The 15,741-nt window shown below is 41.7% G+C and overlaps 3 protein-coding genes across 4 annotated transcripts in view; all 3 read left to right on the plus strand.

Annotated features, from left to right (window-relative positions):
• Positions 1-1,018: 1,018 nt before the first annotated feature.
• Positions 1,019-4,441, plus strand: LOC135614665 (oligopeptide transporter 3-like). The gene is made up of 6 exons (XM_065112265.1): positions 1,019-1,558; positions 1,992-2,089; positions 2,342-2,911; positions 3,014-3,269; positions 3,353-3,535; positions 3,613-4,441. The coding sequence occupies exons 1-6, from the start codon at positions 1,064-1,066 to the stop codon at positions 4,225-4,227; spliced, it is 2,217 nt and encodes a 738-aa protein (XP_064968337.1). The 5' UTR covers positions 1,019-1,063; the 3' UTR covers positions 4,228-4,441.
• A 786-nt stretch (positions 4,442-5,227) lies between these two features.
• Positions 5,228-11,945, plus strand: LOC103987508 (heterogeneous nuclear ribonucleoprotein 1). The gene is made up of 5 exons (XM_009405834.3): positions 5,228-5,547; positions 5,640-5,702; positions 6,188-6,417; positions 6,667-7,864; positions 11,359-11,945. Exons 3-5 carry the CDS (start codon positions 6,196-6,198, stop codon positions 11,370-11,372), a joined length of 1,434 nt encoding a protein of 477 aa, XP_009404109.2. The 5' UTR covers positions 5,228-5,547; positions 5,640-5,702; positions 6,188-6,195; the 3' UTR covers positions 11,373-11,945.
• An 886-nt stretch (positions 11,946-12,831) lies between these two features.
• Positions 12,832-15,741, plus strand: part of LOC135614666 (probable inactive shikimate kinase like 1, chloroplastic) — a 3,920-nt gene continuing 1,010 nt past the window's right edge. The window contains exons 1-7 of one of the 2 annotated variants that reach the window (XM_065112266.1): positions 12,832-13,020; positions 14,381-14,689; positions 15,088-15,134; positions 15,216-15,270; positions 15,375-15,447; positions 15,537-15,624; positions 15,709-15,741. The exon at positions 15,709-15,741 is cut by the window's right edge and continues 50 nt beyond it. In XM_065112266.1, coding sequence (XP_064968338.1) covers positions 14,497-14,689; positions 15,088-15,134; positions 15,216-15,270; positions 15,375-15,447; positions 15,537-15,624; positions 15,709-15,741 — 489 coding nt within the window. In that variant the 5' untranslated portion in view covers positions 12,832-13,020; positions 14,381-14,496. The remainder of the gene's footprint in view (positions 13,021-14,380; positions 14,690-15,087; positions 15,135-15,215; positions 15,271-15,374; positions 15,448-15,536; positions 15,625-15,708) is intronic. The other variant, XM_065112267.1, reaches the window with a different exon arrangement.

Consider the following 15,741-nt stretch of genomic DNA (forward strand, 5'->3'; position numbering starts at 1 on the left):
ATTAACCTCGGATGCTCTGAATAATACTTCTCAGCAGTATTTATCTCGATGAACAGTTAGACAATTGCGTGAGGTTGGCGTGATCCCACCTAACGTAGGCAGAAAAGGATAGATAACCTTGGAATACTTTCCCGAGCGTTCGATTTCGTATGATACGAAACAGGGGATAAAAACCATGTTCTCAACGAGGCTTTTGGTGATTCGCGACTGTAGTCAACGACAACAGCGACTCCTCGTTGAAAAGAAGAGCCTTTTTTTTTCCCCCTTTACGGATCCGAGCTGATCAAGTGCAGTACGCCTCCACTGTTGGCCGTTCTTTCCCTGTCTCTGTCTCCTCCTCTTTGTCTTCAGTTTGGTGTGGTGGAGATCATCCTGTTCTGAGCTCTCCACGCGATCAGGTGCAGGTCTTGCATGCTTCGGCAGCTTTTCCTTTTTCCTCGCTTTCTTTTAGCTCGTCATCCAAACGATTGGTGGCTTATCGATGAAGACGAAGACCAAGGAAGGCGGAGACCACGGAGGTGGCGGAGGTCCAAGCACCCGAGTGGTCCGCAGCTGGACAGGTGGCAGCCTCGTCGCCGACGGAGCCGCGGGGCCCGCAGGTACGGTGCGCTCGCGGGCGCAGCGAGAGGGGAGGGGGACCGCCGACGTGACCCCGCCACGTCGTCGCACCGGGGTGCCCCGCGGCGGGTCCGCCCGCGCACTTTCGGGCCGTCCCGGCGTCGCGAACCAACACAGACGCGTGCCATCGTCGTGGTCCTCGCGGCCGCCACACTCCGCCGCACCGGTTGCTGCCTATGCGCCACCCACCCGTGGGAAGTAACTGAAGCACGTGGTATCAAATGACCAAAACACCCCTCACGTGATCCGTCTTTGCTCCCTTATTTGCCATATCAGGGGTATTTTGGTCATCAATGAGTTCCAATCAACCTCTTCGGACTTACTATCGTACACGCTCCTTCCCCCACCTGCGTCTCTGCTCCTTATATATTACCGGCTCCTCCCCGTCTCCATTTCATATTTGACCTTTACCTCCTCCGTCTAAGGGAAAAGCTGGTTCTCCCCAATGGCCTCCAAGGGTGATAGGAAAGGTGAACCTCCGGTTTCGGAGGAGGGGGTGGAGAGATGCCCCGTCGAGGAGGTGAAGCTGGTGGTCCCGGAGACCGACGACCCGTCGCTCCCGGTGATGACATTCCGGGCGTGGTTCCTCGGCCTCACCTCCTGCTCCCTCCTCATCTTCCTCAACACCTTCTTCACCTACCGCACGCAGCCGCTCACCATCTCCGCCATCCTGATGCAGATAGCCGTGCTGCCCATCGGTCGCCTCATGGCCTCCGTGCTTCCCGACAGGGAGGTCAATCTGCTCCCGGGGTGGGGTTTCAACCTCAACCCCGGCCCCTTCAACATCAAGGAGCACGTCATCATCACCATCTTCGCCAGCTGCGGCGTGTCCTACGGCGGAGGCGACGCCTACTCCATCGGCGCCATCACGGTGATGAAGGCCTACTATAAGCAGAACTTGAGCTTCCTCTGCGCTCTCCTTATTGTTCTCACCACGCAGGTAGAATATAGAAAAATGCCTCCTTTCCCTTCTCTCTCGTTCCGCTTTGCATGTACTTCTCGCTCCCTCTGCTTTTCTGATATTTCGATCATGATTATTAATCGCTGAAACCAAAGTGATTGCTTGACCTTTTCAGACTATTATTTTCATGTAATTTTGGATTTTAGATTTGCAACTATTTCATTGTCTTTGACTTGGTAAGTAGATGTAGTGTTGCCGCTGACATCTCTGTTTTGGAAAGTGCTATAAATTTTATTGGGTCCTCTTTTTCGCCTTTGTTTTCCAGTGTTCGGTGGAGAGTTTTCACTGTGAGGAATAGATTCACAATCTTCTCATTTTTCGGGATAGAGAATTCATATTCTGATATGGTCAGAACTTTTTGCTATGATAATCTCCTCATTTATTTTGTTTTCTCAATGTTCTTGAAATTTAGATCTTGGGTTATGGGTGGGCTGGAATGATGAGAAGGTATTTGGTGGAGCCACCTGAGATGTGGTGGCCTTCTAACCTTGCTCAGGTCTCCCTCTTCAGGTCAGATGCCTCTCTCTTTCTCTCTCTCGTCCGTCACATTCTGCTTTGTCCAATGGTTCCAAGTTCCCTTGTCTCTTTCCATGGGCAAATATCAAGAGAATAGAAACAGATTTATCAGAATCAAACACCTCTGTAGTTGGAATTATTTATATATGTCAACGTAGACAACCTTAAAAAGATCACCAGAAGATAAATCACAGATTTTGAGATGCTTGTCGACTTCACTGATCAATGGAGTGATGCATGTCGCAGAGCTTTACACGAGAAGGACTCGAGATCGCAAGGGCTAAGCAGGATGCGGTTCTTTCTCATCTTCTTCGTCGCGAGCTTTGCCTACTACACGTTGCCCGGCTACCTCTTGCCCATACTGACCTTCTTCTCCTGGATGTGCTGGGCATGGCCTCGTAGCATTACCGCACAGCAGATCGGGTCGGCTTACCATGGCCTCGGAGTCGGCGCATTTACTCTCGACTGGGCGGGCATCTCCGCGTACCACGGCAGTCCTCTGGTGACGCCATGGTTCTCCATCCTCAACGTGGCCATCGGCTTCATCATGTTCATCTACATCATCGTCCCCGTGTGCTACTGGAAGTTCAACACCTTCGACGCCCGCAAGTTCCCCGTCTTCTCCAATCAGCTCTTCACTGCGACAGGGCACAAGTACGACACCACCAAGATTCTGACGCCGGATTTTGACCTCAACGTAGCTGCATACGACAGCTACGGCAAGCTCTACCTCAGCCCTCTTTTCGCACTCTCGATCGGGTCAGGATTCGCGAGATTCACGGCAACCATTTCCCATGTCCTCCTCTTCCATGGAAGGTGCTCGACAAAAGTCCTCCACATTTACTTTCGCAGGTTCAAGCACACGAATTCCGATTCTTCAAGAGACTCGACTGATTTCCGCTTCCTACTAACTTGTAGCGATATATGGAGGCAAAGCAAGTCAGCGATGAACTCCCTGAAGCTGGACATCCATGGCAAACTGATGCGGAGATACAAGCAAGTTCCTCAGTGGTGGTTCGTCGTTCTACTGGCGGGAAGCATCGTCTTGTCGCTGATGCTGTCGTTTGTTTGGAAAGAGGAGGTGCAGCTGCCTTGGTGGGGGATGATATTTGCCTTCGGTTTGGCTTGGCTTGTCACACTTCCCATCGGAGTCATTCAAGCAACCACGAATCAGGTAATCCAAACGAGGAGTGCAGTTCCTAGGTTGCTGATATTGAATCTTTCAATGATGCGAACTAATATGGTGGCTCATTATAGCAACCTGGATATGACATTATAGCCGAGTTCATGATTGGGTATGTCCTTCCGGGCAAACCTATCGCAAATCTGCTGTTCAAGATCTACGGTAGAATCAGCACCATCCATGCCCTTTCCTTCCTCGCAGATCTGAAGCTTGGCCATTACATGAAGATCCCACCTAGGTGCATGTACACTGCCCAGGTGATCTTTCTCTCCCTAAGACAACATCATTCGATGATTCAGGTGTTTGTTTCTGAGCCTTGATTTCCATCTCTCAGCTGGCAGGAACTGTTGTTGCCGGAGTCTTGAACCTATCTGTGGCTTGGTGGATGCTCGAAAACATCGAGAACATCTGCGACGTCGATTCACTGCATCCCGATAGCCCGTGGACATGCCCCAAGTACAGAGTCACCTTTGATGCGTCTGTCATCTGGGGGCTTATAGCCCCCGGGCGACTCTTCGGGCACGGCGGATTGTACAGGAACCTGGTGTGGTTGTTCCTCGTCGGCGCCGTCTTGCCCGTTCCCGTGTGGGTGTTGAGCAAGATCTTCCCGGAGAAGAAGTGGATATCTCTCATCAACGTACCTGTCATCACCTACGGCTTCGCCGGAATGCCACCCGCTACCCCAACCAACATAGCCAGCTGGCTCATCACCGGCACCATCTTCAACTACTTCGTCTTCCGATACCGAAAGGTGTGGTGGCAGCGGTACAACTACGTCTTGTCCGCAGCGCTGGATGCAGGTACAGCATTCATGGGCGTGCTGCTCTTCTTCGCTCTCCAGAACCAGCATCACAACTTGCACTGGTGGGGCTCGGAGCTCGACCACTGCCCCTTAGCGTCATGTCCAACCGCGCCTGGCATATCAGTTAAAGGATGCCCAGTCTTCTAACCACGAGCTTGGCTGTTACTGCATTGCCGTAGAGAGTTCGATCGCAGGAGGACAAGGACAAGCTCCGAGAGATGTGGGTTGGTTCTTGAGATCATCTTCTTCTTCTTCTTCTTCTTCGCTGTGTTGACTGCAGTTCTCCGTGTTTGGATTTTGAGACTGCAAAATGCTTGTCTATCATCCGTTTTGTTCTAATTTCCCTTCTTTACCTTCTCCATCTCCTCCCATGTATCCCCAGAGCATGATCATACTGTGTGCAAGGACCACTACATAAGGCTGGCTTAGCTGCCATTTACGACCAACTTAGATGATCACCAAATACTACATATAATATATATATATATATATATATATATATATATATATATAATCTATTATACAGAGATTATTTTTTATAATTATATATTATGATTGTTTCAAAAGAATTATGAAACGTATGTGATAAACGTGACGGGCTAATATAATTGTGTCTACAAATAATGGAAATGCTTTTGTGCCTTATTTGGATTCATGAAGGTGGCAAAGTAATTGCAATGAACGGTTCAATCATAGTTAGATACATGCATTTCCATCATGGAGTAGCGGCACAGTTAATTGTCACCAGCATCAGGCAATATTAATAATTTTGGTGCAAAAAGAGTGAATAATTCCGATTTAGATTCATGAACGAGGGACTGTACAATGCCAAGATAACAAAGTTAGTAATGCACCCACCAACTTGCATTACTTACGTGAAGAAAGGATCTGTAAAATGACCCACATTCATCCGTTACTGGGGCACTTAAATCACAATTAGCGGATGTAAATTAACTTAGATTAAGAAGAATTGATGAGAAGGATGGATGTAATTCTGCTTAGTTGTATAAGTCGTGTTGTAAATACGGAGGTAGCTGCGACGGGTGTCATTTTCACGTATAATTTAATGGTATAAATAATAAGAAATCCAACGCAGAGAGAGCAGTCTTACCACCCGCTCGCTTTGCTTTCCATTTCTTACACACCACATGCCAGCCGAGAGAGGCCGACGCACACCCCCACCATCCACACCCACCCTTACCCGTTCCGCCTCGCCACCTATTTATATATTGCCGATGCGATCTTCTTCCCCCTCCTCTTTTCCTCTCCTTTAGATAGCCAGGTATGTGTTTGATGTAAAGACCACCCCCCATTTCTTCCGGTTCGCTCCATCTCCCTTTGTTCCGTGAGGCGGGCGGAATTGGAGGAAGGAAAAGGAATCGCTAAAGCTAAAGAATAGTCCTTAATTTATTCGTTCGTTCATCGATCGAAAGGAGAGGAAGAGAACGATACGGAGAGAAGGAGAGGGTAGGAGGCTTTTGTTCTCTTTATGTCGTTGTTATTGTTGTGGTTGTGGTTGTTGATGATGATGCTGAGGATCCTCTGATTCCGCCTTCCAGATCTTGGCAACGCCTCCGATCTCTCTTCTCCCCCGTCGCATCTGACGCCGGCGCTTCGGATCGGTGAGCCCCTCCGTAGATGCGTTGTTTCTTTTGATTTCTTCTTGGGTTTTGTTTTTGCGCCGGTCGCAGACCGCGAATCCGATCCTCTGATTCTTTCCGTTCGGCTTGGATCCATTCGCTGTGCTGTTGTATTCTGTTTCGGCTTGCCCGATTTGGCTGGGCATCGACGGCGAGCTCCACGGCCGGGTCTTCTTTTCCCGTCAGATCTGGCGTCATGGCTAACGTCTGGCGTCTTTTCTTCTCGCCTAAGCTGTCTAATCTGTTGGGAGAGTAGATGGAAGTCCTGGAATTGCTTCTCGAGATCGATCAGATCTAATTCGAATCAACAACTCACCCTTTAAAGTTGAATTCTTTTATATGTTCCATCAAATCGGTGGAACTTTATCTCCTATTAGTTATTGTGCATACCTGTCCTTAATTGTTGGTATTGTGCTTCATCCGATGATGATCGTGACAACGGGAACTTAAAGATGTTTAATTTGCAGAAAAGAGAATGCAGTCGGATCTTGGGAAGCTGTTCATTGGTGGGATTTCCTGGGACACAAATGAGGACCGCCTGCGGGAGTACTTTAGAAACTACGGTGAGGTGGTGGAGGCTGTGATTATGAAGGACCGCACCACCGGCCGTGCTCGTGGTTTTGGGTTCATTGTGTTTGCAGACCCGGCCGTCGCGGAGCGAGTTGTCATGGAAAAGCACTTGATTGATGGCCGAATGGTAAAGGTCTAACCGTTTGTCTTCTACCTTCTCTATTCTTTTCCCCACTTGAATGTATTTAGGCATCCTTGTAATTCCATATGCTTCATGCATTGCACTTTATGCAAATTACAATTATGCATTTGTGGATACAAGTTCATGGATTTTGAATTCTGAGAATTCTTGATAATCAGCAACATTTTTTCTTTTGTGATTCTGATGATCAGCAACTCACTAATGAACTTGTTAAACTGGCGATCGAATTCTCAGGTTGAGGCAAAGAAAGCTGTTCCCAGAGATGACCAGCAGATCCTTAATAGAAACAACAGCAGCATCCATGGTTCTCCTGGTCCAGGTGGTCGCACCAAGAAGATATTTGTGGGAGGCCTGCCATCTACCCTAACGGAGAGTGATTTCAAGAAGTACTTTGATCAATTTGGAACAATCACTGATGTTGTTGTGATGTATGATCACAACACCCAGAGGCCTCGGGGATTTGGTTTCATCACATATGACTCTGAGGATGCTGTGGACAGGGTACTATTTAAAAGCTTTCATGAGCTGAATGGTAAGATGGTTGAGGTCAAGAGGGCTGTTCCCAAAGAACTATCCCCGGGACCCAATATTCGCTCCCCTAGTCCAGGATATAACTATGGTCTGAATAGGGCAAACAGCTTTCTTAATGGATATACTCAGGGATACAATCCAAGTTTGATTAGTGGCTATGGGATGAGGATGGACGGTAGGTTAGGTCCCATTAGTGCAAGGAACGGCTTCACTTCATTTGGTCCTGGTTTTGGAATGGGGATGAATTTTGAACCTAGTTTGATCCCAAGCTTTGGAGGAAATTCAAGTTTTAGCAACAATATTGGTTATGGACGTGGTTTGAGCCCATATTACAGTGCCAACTCCACGAGGTACAGTAGTCCCATCGGTTACGGTGGGGGTAGTGCAAATGCTAGTTCGGGATTTAGCTCAGTGACTCGTAATGCATGGAGTGGTGGAGATCTTAACTATGGTACTAATTCTGCAAGTTCCAATGGCTATATGGCCTCAGGGAATGGGAGCCTCGGAGGCTTTGGCAATAGTACCATAAACTGGGGCAGTGCTACTCCTATATCAGCTCAGGTTGGGGGAGGCACTTCAAGCTACACTAGTGGGAATCTTAACTTTGGAGGTGGTGACAATAACTTCGATCTCGGTGGTGGCAGTTTTGGAAGGAGCACTGGTCCTAGTGTAGTGAAAACTTCCCTTTCTCCATCAAGTGGTGGATTTGAAGGATCCTATGCGGAGCTGTATGGTGGAAGTTCAGTTTATGGAGACCCTACTTGGCGATCATCATCTTCTGAACTTGGGGGCACTGGCTCGTTTGGTTATGGGCTTGGCACCGTACCTTCAGATATCATAGGCAAGGGCTCTGCTGGTTATGTGGGTGATTATAATGCTACCAATAGACAACCAAATAGAGGTAAGCAGTTTATTTAACTTTAATCAATTTGATTATATACGTATTTCTTGTTTCCCCCTTGAGAAACAAAATAGAGCATGATCATGACGATAGATATGAAACATGTATGAACCAGATTTAGGTGTCATTATGAATGAACTATTTCACGCATCTTGTGGATCTTCAAGACCACTGAGTTATGTAATTAACTTTTCAAATTTTCAACTTTAGGTTTTAACTATGTAGTGAAATTCCATATATAAAGTTCATATTCTTTCTCTTAATTGTGATGTTGGTAAAAGATGTTGCTGCCTACTATTTCAATACTTCATATATGCTGGGTGTGTTTGCATATGCACATATCAAATCTTCATTAATAACCATACATTGTTTGCTAGATATTAAAGAACTGGTGTCATGTCACAAATTCAGCATTGAGCCTCACTTGGTTTATTTTTAATAAGCACCACAATACATATAGATCACTGAATGATACCTGTTTGCTTCAGCTACCTATGATGGCGTGCTAAAATTTCAAGAAATCCTTTCATGAGATTATGATGAGTTGTTTATGCCCGTGAAGGAAAAATCTGCTAACTCCTCTAATTGATAAAATAAGTATTACAACATTGTTGGTAATAGCTACATATCTAACAGATGCGTTGAGAGAACTCAGTTCCAATTGTAGAAGATAATTTATACTGCCGAACTTATGTAGATGAACAGAAAACTGTAGGATCTATTAAATCAGAGCATATGCTGATCCTAGATACTACTGAAAAATACCTCTCATTACTACATTTGGCTTCCTGGGTGTCGATCCTGTCAACACATACAATCCACCTTGATTCTTTAACCTCCCTCTCTTTTTGTATGAAGCAGTGGCTCATGGCACTGTATGGATTGGCCGTATAACAGAGTTTCCTTTATAAGTAAGAATGGTTGCACTGGCTGAAATATTAGTCATCCAGTGGTTGGTTTTATAGTTGCAAACTATATATTCGTAGTCCTGCTGACACAATTTGAAGTTTGAACAAAGCATTAGAAAACCATTTAATTCATTCACAAGAAGTCCTGTACTGCACCTAGTACACTTGACATGATCTTGATGTTGTTCTTTGCCTTGGAGAGCTGGAGCGCCATCAAAACTCTGAGCTTTCTTGATGGTCTTTGAGGTCCTGAATGCTGAGTTCCGCTTGTCTTGGCACTTTACTCAACAGAATTTCTCATATACGATTCCCTCTCAACATAGTGTTATCTTCACTTTTCAAACTGTTCACTATATAATTGCATGGTATCAATGGAAATGCTACTTGGTTACATAGGACCTTCCTAATCTTCTCTCAGTGGCAAAAAGGCTAAGACCAAATTTTGTTTTACGTTGGTTTTTTTTGTGCATTTGAACGGAGTCAATCTTTCATAAAAATGCTTTCTTGAAAGATGGACGTATCTCAGGTATGTCTTAGAATCTTTCTCATGCATCATCTTTTTTATTTCAACCAGTCATACACAGTATTCAAGTGCATACAAGATGTACAGTACCTTCTCCACATCTGAGCTTTCTGCAACTATGAGAGGGTTTCAGCTAGATATCGCAGGAGTGTGATCATTTGAATTTAGTTATCCAACACTACACAGGAACTTCTATTGTCCTTGTCCTGGTTGTCATACTGCCCTTGTTATGCCGACCCAACCATGACTCATACTAATTAAAAATTAGACCATCATCACCTCCTGGATCAAGTGCAAGTCCAACATCCACCCAATTGGATCTAAAATTAACACCAAATATGACTATATGAATTTCAGTCGTTCAAGCAAAAGACATTATGTATTTACAATAGTATATGATCAGTCTGAACTTGTCATATACAAAGGCCATATTAATCAGCACAATGAAAAATCCTCTGATATTTGTGTGACAAAGGGTCCTAGCATTTAAATCCTTAACAAGGACTAGTGTTTCCTAAACTCAGTAAATCTCTTATTCCACATGGTTATCACACCCCAACTCACTGGTAGACAGTTGGATACAAAGAAGGGCTCTTTAAAGGCGATCAATTATAGAGTTTCTAAAACAAGTTTGTGATAGAATGCCTAATTTCCATCTTTAGAATTGTCAAAGATAACACCATATTGTTCACCATCACATCACATCCAACACAATTCTACTCGATTCAAAATAAAACATGATAGTATTTGGCATGGTACTCATCATATTGGTGCCCTACATCTATGGTACCCACATTCTCTGTTGTCTATAAATGGAAGCCAACATCTTCACCTGAATCTTTTTAGCAGATCAAACATGTCATTAAAATGTGATTGCACATATTTCAGCAAAATAACGTTATATTTTAATACAAACCCTTGCAAACATTAAGAATTCTGCCTCCCAAATCCCAAAAGAAATATTTTATAAATAGCAATGAATCCTAGAAATATGGCTCTACTAATTGTTGTACTAAAGGTCCTGTTAACTCTTGTAATCATGGTGGAATGGGACTGAGGGTTCCTATCAGTACCTGGGAAAATTTGTTTATCACTAACAGTTTCATGTAGCCTCTATTACAACCCAATGGAGAAATAAGCAGCGAAGGCAACAAAATCTTACCTGAATGGCTGAATATTTTTAGCAGATCAAGCATGTCATTAAAATGTAATCACACATGTATTTTTTCAGTAAAATCCTTTATTGTTTAAGACAAGCCCTTGCCAACATTAACCTGGAATTATGCTCACAGGAACTTGTGTCTACAGGCATTTACGGTTGTTAAGATAAACCCAAATTTGGTGAATTGGTTTGTTTCGTGATTCCACCAAGTCAGATATTGACTTGCTTGAACATTATGTTTTCAGTTTCTTCATATGTTCTAGTACTTTTCATTTTCTAATATAAATAATAGAAGCTGTCCATGTTAAAATCAGATCGATAAGACCATATGATCCAGTTGTAAGGATAACTCTGTTTTGCTTCTGCTTGTTGAGAGTTTATTGTTATATTTCATCATATGATTCAGTTGTGTTGCAGTTTGTGTGGATCTCAGATGCAACACTCTGAACTCTAGTGATGCACCAAGTAAATTAGGTAGAAGGTTTGCTCAACACCAGAACCATGAACTAATCATCTTAGTTTTAGGAAGCTATATGCCATTGATTACATATGGACACGGTTTTCAACAAATGTAAAAGCTTCAAGACGCTTATATAGGTACAACTAGAAACAAACAGCTAATATGCAACTGATAGAGGAGGCTGTCTTTTCCCTGAAGGTGATTTATAAAATAGACTCTATTCTGCTTCCATATATTGTCTGGGTAATAAGTCACATTGTGTTGCCCCCTCTTTCTTATCTATCCTTATGTGTTGCAATATATGTTGGTAAAGTTTTGATGTGCATATGTTTCCTGACAAACATGTTCTCATGGAGCTGCAGTTTTCTTTTAGAGTTTTATACGATAAGAACTGTTCCTTTATTATTATTTTTCTCTTCTGATATTTAATATTTGTTGCAGGAATTGCGACATAAGTTGACACATATTGAGGTCCAAGACTCTGATAGGTGAACAAATTGCAACTCAGATGCATGACTTTGTGTTTTACATATCTCGTAAATTATATGGGTTAGTTAATTTTATAGAGCTAACCGTGGAGTTGTTTGGAAAAAGAAGAAGAAAATATTCAGATTCAGAAGATTCAAAATAAAGGTTCTTGTGTGGAGGTTTGGAATTCTGAGTTTAGTTCAAGCAGGTTTTGTTTCTTTCAAGTTTGATTGGGATGTAATCTTGTCAGTGGGTACATCCATATTTGTTCAGATTTATGCAACCAATGCGCCAAATAGACCTAGTGATTTTCTAAGAAAGGAAAGATAGCAAGCTCTGGTAACACCCGACAATGGTTCTCGTCGGGAACTCTGTTATTCTTTTTTTCTTTCCCTTTTCTTATCGGTTTTACTTTTATCGGAGATTTGGTTGTCTTGTTAGTTTGGAACTCACATGGGTGCTTTCTGGTCCCAAAAAAAATAACTATACTATGTATTGTGATTGATTTTTGAAGTAACGTGCTTCATGTCATATGCAATGGATATGAATGTTTCACTTGATTTCGCTATTGTTTTTGTATTTGTTGTGTGTGTGTGGCCATTGCCCTGTGGGTTATATGAGTACATGACATGCTTTGCATATCAAATATGTAAAGTCAAATCGAATTTGTTTAGGAGGAAGATAATTGTGAAATACCAAAAAAAGAAAAAGTTATCTGCGTTTATATCATGTCGTATAAAGTTTAGACTATCAATAGGTCGACAGTTAACTCATCTCAGTTCCAATTGAAGATGCCATATTAGCCATAAATTATTTATGATAAAGCACACATATCCCTCCAATTATGTTGACTCTAATTGCGCTCTTCCCCTTCACATCTCTTTAAATAGTTCAGGTTTACCCTACTAATCTTGATTTAACAATAGCACTAAAATAATTATTACTATGTTATTTATGATGAAAAATCACATTTAAATCAACGAGTAAATGTTCTGTATCATGAACAGTTTCATTATTTTCATGATATAACGAAGATACTTGATTAAATACCGATGAATATATAGATTGGGAGTCGAATCTCTCAAGGTGAATCAAGCCAAATCATTTTTCGATTAAAGTAAGATAGTCTAAATGGAAACCATCTACCTAATCGAATTGATTCAAAATCAATTAATTAGATTCGATTAATCGATTAATTAATTTATAAATATAAATAAATTTGATATATATATATATATATATATATATATATATATATATATATATATATATATATATATATATATATATATATATATATATATCAAACCGGTTTTGAATTAGTTCAGCTCAGGTTTGGTTCCGATTTGATTCGATTTCCCAATTCGATCTGTACACCTCAGACCCTACGAGCCGTTATATATCTGAATCGCATTCGGGCCCTGTTCCTTTATTGGCGATTTGTTCTTTCGGAGGAGAGAAGCGAATCAGATCGAGCATCGGAAACCTCGCCGATCCCAGTCCTCCGATGTGAGAGAGAGGGAGAGAGAACTGTGGATCCCATGGCCAAGATCGACCCGTCGACCTCTTCCGCTCGCCCCTCTGTGCCGATGGTCTCCTCTGGAGCATCAGTCGAAGGAAGGATTGCTTGTGATGGTGCGTCTTTCGATCCCTCTGATTTAAGTTTCGGCCTTCATCACAACCTGTGAAATCTTTGGTTCCAAGAAATAGTAGACGTCGATCGGGGGTTCCTCCTCCGGCTCTCACACATGGGAGGGGAACTCCAGATCCTAAGGTCAAGATCGACCGTCGTCCTGTCCTCATCCCCTTCCTCGAAATGCGTCGCCTCTCGGAAATTGAAAGCATAGAGAACCAACCAGTACAAGCCAGTTGAGGTTGTTTCAGAAAATGATAATTTCTTAGATAGGTTTAATTGGAAAATCATGTGACCTGAGAAATTTCTACATCAAAGGTGGGTTGGCTTCATGATCATCATGAATCAATGGAATGATAAAACATATAGAAAGTTTTGGTGTCAAGTTAAGTCTTCAAGATTTAAGTATCAGCGAAATGATACTTACACTCCACCACTCGTTTCATAATTACATCAAATTTTAAAGTCTTAAACATTATCTGCTCGCTTGCATATGTGTGAGCAGACTCAAATATTAATACAATAATAATAATAAAATCATAAATCCTAACTAATCATTAAGGTTTATAAATGATCATATGTTTATGTTTAGCTAGGTTCAAAATATTTAATTTTTTATTTATATTTTTTATTAAGATCTTTTTAGATTTTTTTCTATGTTTTCGTATGTCATTATCATCAATTATTATATCGAGAGGTCTTCTAGCATCATATCATCCTAATTGATTTTCTTTCGTCTTATCTCTATCAAGATGATAACATTAGAAAATTTTATCATGTAAATAACTAATAAATCTATTTATTATCGATATAAAAAAGATAAAAAAAAACTTAATATAAATTTTTGGTATAATTTTCTATATTAATAGAAAATTCATTTAACATACTCATTATAGTTCTAACACTAATAACTACATTATATATATATATATATATATATATATATTATCATAATAAAATTTTAGAAACTCTATCATAGAGTTTTTCTTAGTCAATAAAAATCTGATACAAAATTTTTTCTCTTTATTTTTTCATTAATTATCTTAATAAATACATAGTTTTCATATTTAATCTTTTAAGTATAAAAATCAAATTATTCTATATTTGATAATTATGACTTATGATTTAAATTCATCTATGATTTAAATTTATCCTTATTTTTATAAATTGATACTAAAAAAAATTTCTTATGATTTTATTTAAAATTTTAATCAAACTTAAATATTAATATAAGAAATTATTTGATTAAAAATTTTCATATCTACTGACTCAAATTTGTTTGGGATGCATATTTGATTCGCATTTATATATTCTTCTAATTATATGCATAAAATGTGGTGGCGGATGCTGATACGGATACAGGTTTTATCCTGCTTCGCACGATTCGTGTTTGAACACGTGTCACGATCTCGTTTCAAGAAGCATGGACTCTTGGAGGCGACCTGAAACCGGAACTGAGAGGGGAATTCCTCTTGGGCATGGCGACAAGAGCCGCGGCATCTCTCGCCGTTTCTACCCTCTTCCCTCCGCCAAATCGCGTTCTTCCTTCGAGCCCCGCGCGGATCCCCTCTAGCTCCGTGGCGAAACCTTCCGTCTTCCTAGCCTCCCCAGCTGCGATTCGAGAACCACGGAGTAGGAGCAGGAGGAGCACACGCGCCTATGGTTTCTCCGGTGAGATTTCTCCTCCCCAAAATTCGTTCTTGTTTCCAGTTTTAGTTCTCTTTATCACAATCATGATTGTCGGAAAAGCCTCTTTACTGTGTTAAGCCTGATTTTGGTCATTTCGCAACTCGACCACCGAGAAAGTTGGCATCTTGATGAAGTTTATTGCCATGTCATGCCGATTTGGTGTTGGAAGTCGTATCAAGTTGGGATTTTTTATGTTAATTTTGTAGTTAGGTATCGGAATATGTGATTTTGTTCGTTCAAGACCTACTTTTTATGAAATGATAGGAGGTATTTCCCTTGCTGGATTTTGGGAGTGAGTAGCTTAAATGATGCTATTTGTCTTCCTCAATTTTCTGTAAACAATAAGGGATGGAGCTCATGCCTATTTAATTTTCTCTCAGGAGCCAATATGTCTGTAGCTGCACAGGAAACATCACTAGCTGTAAAGGTGAGGCATTTTTGTTTCAAAAAGATTAATACTTATGTAGTTGTCATTAATACATAATGATTAGTAATAATGTGGATGCAGAAGAAGGCAGCTGAGATTTTGAATGATCTGAAAGGAACATCCATATTTCTTGTGGGTAAGCATCACCATGATCACTACCATCCTTTTTGGTCTTCCTCATATGAACCATGAGCACAGGTTCCTATCTAAGAATCAAGAACTTGCCTCTGTTATTCAAAGGGATGAATTGCACCATGAAAACTGATTTGGGGAAGATCTTAGCTGATGCACTGAGATATTGCTACTTCGACAGGTATGATCTTTGAGTTGACACCCGATGCATGGATGCCTCGACTAATCTTTAGCTAAATGCTTCATTCTTGTTTGTGCTATCACCAACAGTGATAGTTTAGTTGAGCAAGCCGCAGGTGGTGTCTCTGCTGCTAAATCCTTGAGAAAGGAAGACGAAAAGGGTTTTCGCGACTCAGAGGTGTGCCATGACTCATGACTTAATCATTCATATCGTGCTATGCCATCGAGCTGAGAAAATTACATGCTAATAATCTTTTGACAGACTGAAGTGCTAAAGCAGTTGTCCTCCATGGGT

Source organism: Musa acuminata, chromosome BXJ2-6, assembly GCF_036884655.1.
Source record: "Musa acuminata AAA Group cultivar baxijiao chromosome BXJ2-6, Cavendish_Baxijiao_AAA, whole genome shotgun sequence".
Lineage (NCBI taxonomy): Eukaryota > Viridiplantae > Streptophyta > Magnoliopsida > Zingiberales > Musaceae > Musa > Musa acuminata.